Source organism: Triticum urartu, chromosome 3 (assembly GCF_003073215.2).
Source record: "Triticum urartu cultivar G1812 chromosome 3, Tu2.1, whole genome shotgun sequence".
NCBI lineage: Eukaryota > Viridiplantae > Streptophyta > Magnoliopsida > Poales > Poaceae > Triticum > Triticum urartu.
In genome coordinates, this window is record NC_053024.1 from 542,955,415 (window position 1) to 542,961,448 (window position 6,034).

Consider the following 6,034-nt stretch of genomic DNA (forward strand, 5'->3'; position numbering starts at 1 on the left):
TAAACTGCAACATGCCAAGATAACCTTGTTCCTGACCAGCCACGCGACAAGATTGACGAAACTCAGCTCCATCCGATCTTCACATCCGGCTTCAACCAATTCTGATCTTAGCTTCCGTGCACTAATCTGTCCTGTAGAGTGACTCTGCAACCTTCTCAAACCTTGCTCTGATACCACTTGTTAGAATAAATCCGAGGCGCACCGTCAATCTATCGAGGACCAAGCAATCACACAAGCATGACACCGAGATTTGTTAACGAGGTTCATCGATATGGCTACATCCCCGGGGCTTGACTACGGGCGCTCCTCCCCATGACACCGTCACAATACCGCACCTCGGCCGCCCGGGCGCCGGCACACGCCGCCGGCTCCCCCGCGTGCCTGTGCTATTATGTTGGCATAGGTTACATCGTGTGTCTACCCCCGATATATATGAGAGGCCTATGATACAGGTGTCCTATTAGGACACAACTCCTACCCTGTCTACACACAGTCCAAAACCAAGTCCAACTGTAACCTACCTTGTACAATAATATTCGACACAATTCTAACAGTAAAGGAAAGGGACACCTGCAAACGCCCTCGCTGCACTAGGCTTTAAGCACCACAATAGTCACTCGCCGCTTAAAATGAGATTTAGACATCGCTGAAACACGTCAGCTTGCAGTACATGCATGCAATACATTACCACCAGTCCAGAGAGTTGGAGAAACTGAAACAGGCCGCAGAACAACATGAAGAAGATGCCGAAGTCGCCACATCAATAGCCAACATATTGTTCTCAGAACACACCAATTGTCAAGATCCCAAGAAACATAACAGATCTAGCGGCACAAACCCTCACAAGCCCTTCGTCGGCTCCCGATCGATCGCGCTCCAGATCGATTGTTGTTGAGGTAGTGAGAGACCTATTTCAAGGCACCATCGCTGCCGCCACCTCGTCGATGTCAACAGAAAAAACAACCCCTCTTGCATTGACAAGGCCTTGTAGCACTTGCCACTTGGTGGCACTTTGAATAGTGCATTTAGGTGGAACACACACCCTCTCCTTGAGATTGTTCAAAAAATAAATAAATCATGATGCTATTTGGTCAATTAAAATTTGCATATCCATTGAGATTTGTATGAGGCCGCGATGTCCAATATGTCAATGTTATCCAGTTCCCTTGTAAAAGCAGAAACACCCAAACAGCTTCAAACTGGCGCGCGCGCCACACAAACCACACGCACTCACGCACTGGAAACCGGAAACACACACGGATGAAGTAACAAGTGGTGCCCGGCCGCGCCACAGGCAGCTAGTCATGGCTCATCATGCGGTGGAAATCGTGGAAGTCGAGCTCGCCGTCGCCGTCGTCGTCGTAGGCCCGTATCATGGCCTCGCACTCGGCGACGGACGGGTCGTCGCCGAGCTGGCTGAGCACGCGCTGCAGGCCGCGCGGCGTGATCCGGCCGGAGCCCTTGACGGCCTCGAAGGCCTGGAACGCGCGCCGCAGGTCCTCGCGCTCCTCCTCCTCCCCGCCCTTGCGCTCCACGATCCTGACGAAGTCCTCGAACCCCAGCATGAGGTCGCCGGCCGCGTCGAGCTCCAGCGCGGCCTCCGCGCCGCCGTCGCCCATGGACGCGAAGAACTCGCGGAGCTCCCGGCCCGAGATCCGGCCGTCCATGTCGCGGTCGAAGTGGCGGAAGATCTCCCGCAGCTCCGCCTGGCGGTCGCGGGAGGTCCCCGCGGAGGACGACGCCGAGGACGAGAGCGACCGCGCGCCGGCGCCGGTGGGGGAGTCCGGGGGCGAGACTGTGGTGGCCTTGCAGTGGCCGCAGGCGAGCAGGCTCAGCTTGAAGCTCCCCTTCGGGGACATGCGCTTGGATGACGGTGGCTTGGAGACCTCGATGGTCGCCATTTGCCGCCGAAACTACGTAGCCAAAAGCCTGGGAATTTTCTTCTCTCCGCGAAAGCCGAAAGCTAAGCTAGTGAAGCGTGCGTGTGCGCGCGCGCGTGCGGTGAGACCGTGATGCTTGAGGTGCGGGCGTATATATAAGGGGAGAAAGGCGAAGCGGTCCAATGCAGTATGTTACGGCGGGGCGTGCAGCGGAGGGAAATTTCACCGGACTTTTGTGGTTCTTCTTGCTTTCTGTCGGAAGGATTGATCGAGCCGATTGATGATGGCACATGAGGAACTTACTTGGAGTTTCGGTATTCGTACCAGCGGTATGTAAGTGAGGCGACAGTAAAGGTGAAATTCAAAGTCTTACCCCATTGAAAGCATTGTTTTGAGTGTGGGGGCTATCTTCACGATGAAAGCCCAAGATCTATTCTCGGCGACGAGCCGACGACGGTGCTTGTGTACTGTTTTCTTCTTTGAGGCATCGCTTTTGAGGAACTTGGACTTCAGTTGTTGTTTCGGTAGTGGTTGTACTGTAGTTGCAAGGACTGAAACTCTGTAGTGGGCTTTTTCTTTTTTATTGATTGTGTGCATTCATAATGTCATTAAAGTTTTGCGTTGTTGCAAAGGCTGGTATAATTGATATCTTCACGATATTAATACACTCGCTTCGTCGAAAACAGTGGCACATGTCCATGTTCACTTCCTCAGTTTACATTACACGCACCGATCGAGTGAGGTTACTAGTCGCTAGCCAAAGAAGAGTGTCGACTTGGTGTAATTACTGACCGCCATCAGTTTCAAACTAAGGAGAGAACATACTAATTCGATCGGATATCCAAAGGAAACATCATGGGTAGCACCGCCGTGAGTAAGCTATAGGTGTCGTCGCATGCAAGATGCAACATGACAGCCGTGAGACTAGCGACAGCGAGTAGTGATATCCAGTGTCCCATCCAATTCTCTAATCGATCTGCTTCACGTAATTAACTACACTTATTCACTAATGTGAAAAACGATCTTATATTATGAGACGGGGGAGTAGCTTCGTTTCCTCTTACTACCATGGCAAACAGAAGGATGGCGGTGTTTCTTCCATTAATTTTGGCCCCTCCGCCTTTTGGGAAGCTTCGAAACGCCAACAACTGCTGAACATTTCGCCTATAGTTTCTTGTTGTTTCCCTGGTTGCGTGCTTTCACACCATCGCGATTAGAAGCTAGGTCCAAGACAAGATCGAAGCCGCCCATGCAATTCATTCGTATATACCACATGTTTATCTTATTTGACGGCACGTGCATGTTTATTTATGGCATTGCCCATGCAATGCATTGTATTGCATAAATAATACGTACATAATAGCTAAAGGTTAGCCCAGTGAATTTAGTTTTCGGGTCAATCGATTTCGTTTTGAGAAGGAAGGAGATGGCGAGGCTGCCAGCGTCGGGGAAGAAGCAATCTCATCAGATCGATGGTTCCATTTGGAGGTTGACGAAGCTAATCTAGCTATCCATACGGCTAATACAAATCGACTGACCTAAATTTATTTTTTCAATCGTATCTAGCCATTTTTCCTAAATAATAAATTCAGCCCAATTCCAGTCCGCAAACAGAAACCTCGCAATGAAATGGACGAAGGCGTGCGTTATGTATGCCACCTGAACCACTGCGCGGAGCTCAGGCAATAAAGAGCCGGCCGGCGACCGGACGTCAGCTGTTCAACGCCGGAGGAAGCTTCCTGCCTGCTTCCCTCGGTAATAAAAAGAAGGGAGGCGGACGGAGCTCAGCATGCACGCCCACAATTGCATGAGAGGATTAGTTAGTTTACAGCCCCTCCAGTCTCGTCTCGTCTCGCCGAGCCTTTCTGTTGCGCGGGGTGACAATTAAGTTTGCAAAAATTGTCACTGGTCAGTGGTCTGGTCACTCACGGTGATGTCTGATGTGTTAGTGGCACTGTGATGCTGGGAAAAGTAGTGTTGGAACTTATTAAGTCAGCTTCCATTGCTCGGAGATAAAAACACGCAAAAACGGCGCCTGGGGGACGATGCCGGTGTATACCGTAAGGAGGGGCAACGACTGCCAATTGACGGGGTCCTCGCCGTCGGATCCGTCGTTGGCCACGGCGCTGTCGGAGCTTCACACCGGAAGAGAAGACGATGGGACAAGCCCGGGAGAGGAGGGGACGGAGAGTGGAGAGTTTACGAGTGTTGATCGTAGTCTGGGGTTGGATCAGGTGGGGTGTATGTGCGGAGAGGATGAACCAGCGTTCTCCGGTCTGACATGACAGAAGCGTCCGAACCTCTCTATATTCACTTCACCCTAAATGTGAACTAGATATGAGGAATGCTGGACAATTCAGACGTTTAGCATTGACGTATAAGATTTGGTTGGGTCGTAAAAAAATGACCGGCCCACGACTTTACTGTCCGTGACCTACTTTTCCTAACATCTGATCCTACATATGTCACATGAGGCATCGTCATGAGGCTGATGCCAAAGTGTTTCGGGCGACCGTTCGATGTTGACCCGTTTAGGCGAGTCCAGCTTTACCCAATACGAGCGAAAAAGCTGCCCTAGTCACCTATCTTTCAGTTACGCCTTTGGACGGCGAACTGAAACTGAAACTGCACGTTCACTGTCCAGTCGCTGGCTGGTCGATGAGGGATCACACCAGATCATATAGACTTGGGATTGAACTGAGACGCCCCGCAGCGCATGCACAGGCGCGTGCGTGCTTTGGTAAGTTTCGACGCGCAGCGTCGGGAGCTTAGCCTGTCACCCGTTTTGATGCCTGTGCTGCTGCGTAAAGGCCAAAGGGACCCTGCGTGATTTGCTTCTCGCTGGTCCAGAAAGCGGAGCCGAGCCTGCTTGGATTCCATGGATCTCTTTGCGGGGCTACGGAGAGGAGAGGAGAGGATGGCGACCCGGCGGATCAGATGTCAGCTTCTTTTGGCGGGCGTTCATGCACCCGGCGATCGATTGTAACGAGCCATTTTGAGGTTTGTAGGTACGTGCTGACTACTGAACGTGCACTTCAGCACCTAACATGTGAATTGGTTCTGGCTTTTGGACCGTTAGTCTTCCGTTCTAGCATCTCCGACGAGCTAACGCATAATTGACTTAACTATTATGGGAATCAAAGAAAGAGCTAGCACATGTAGGGTTAGGTTTTCTACAGTGGAGACAAGAACAAATATGAATATCACCTAGTGAAATGTTCTCAAGCTTATATGCCTAAAGAGAAACGTGTTTTAGGTGTTCTTGAATTTCGAAGAATGGCCATATTGCTTGATTGCCTAAATGGCCGTGGAAATTGTTTAATATCAGAGGTCATTGGCAAGATTATCGTTTTGACAGATATGTCGCACGCTCAGACGAACCAACTAAGATCGAAGCAGGCCTCCTCTCGGTCTGCTGCTGATCTGGGAGGAGGGGCTACTGACGAGCCACCCTTGTGCTCCCCTGGCACGCCTCTGTTTGTGCCGGTGCAGTCGGCTATCCTGCCTGATCCGGGCTCTCCACCACCCAGACCGCCAAGCAGGAGGAGGAAGACCTTGGCTGGGGTCATTGGTTTTGACCTGAGCCGACGGAGCCCACGCATCCGGGACAAGAACAGGGCAATGCCTATTGCCCAGTTGGCGGAAAAGCTCCTCTGTCAGAGGATGGGCATAGTTGGCGAAGGGGAGGAGATCACAGAGGAGGCTATTGGTCGTTTTGTGGCAATGTTCAAGGGTCAGCTGCCTGACTTGGCTGTTGCAGGGCTTCGAATTTTGTTCAAGATGGACTGTGATCTTGCAACGGCGGTGGAAGATGCTCTGTTGCTGCATGGAGGCGAGGGCGCGGCGAAGACGACACCTGCGGCTGGCGAGGCTGGGCTGGAGTAGACCGGAGCTCCATGTTATGATTAGTTGATGTAGCTAGTTTCCTATGTTAGTGAAAATCATCTATGTCCTAGGCCTGTTTGTAGCTGCTGCTGTTGCTGGCTACCACCCCAATGTGCCCTGACAAGGCTGTTTATGTAATGTGCTGAATGATGCTATGCACCTCCTGATGTTATCTAGTTTGCTCAATGACTAGTCTAAATTTAAGTGTGCTTAATTGGAATGTACGTGGCCTGAACTGCCCCAATAGAAGAACCACTGTGAATGCCACC

The 6,034-nt window shown here is 51.4% G+C and overlaps 1 protein-coding gene across 1 annotated transcript; it reads right to left on the minus strand.

Moving 5' to 3' along the window:
* Nucleotides 1-1,138: 1,138 nt before the first annotated feature.
* Nucleotides 1,139-1,987, minus strand: LOC125548657 (probable calcium-binding protein CML41). Its single transcript, XM_048712220.1, has one exon. It carries the CDS (start codon nt 1,899-1,901, stop codon nt 1,299-1,301), a length of 603 nt encoding a protein of 200 aa, XP_048568177.1. The 5' UTR covers nt 1,902-1,987; the 3' UTR covers nt 1,139-1,298.
* Nucleotides 1,988-6,034: the final 4,047 nt, after the last annotated feature.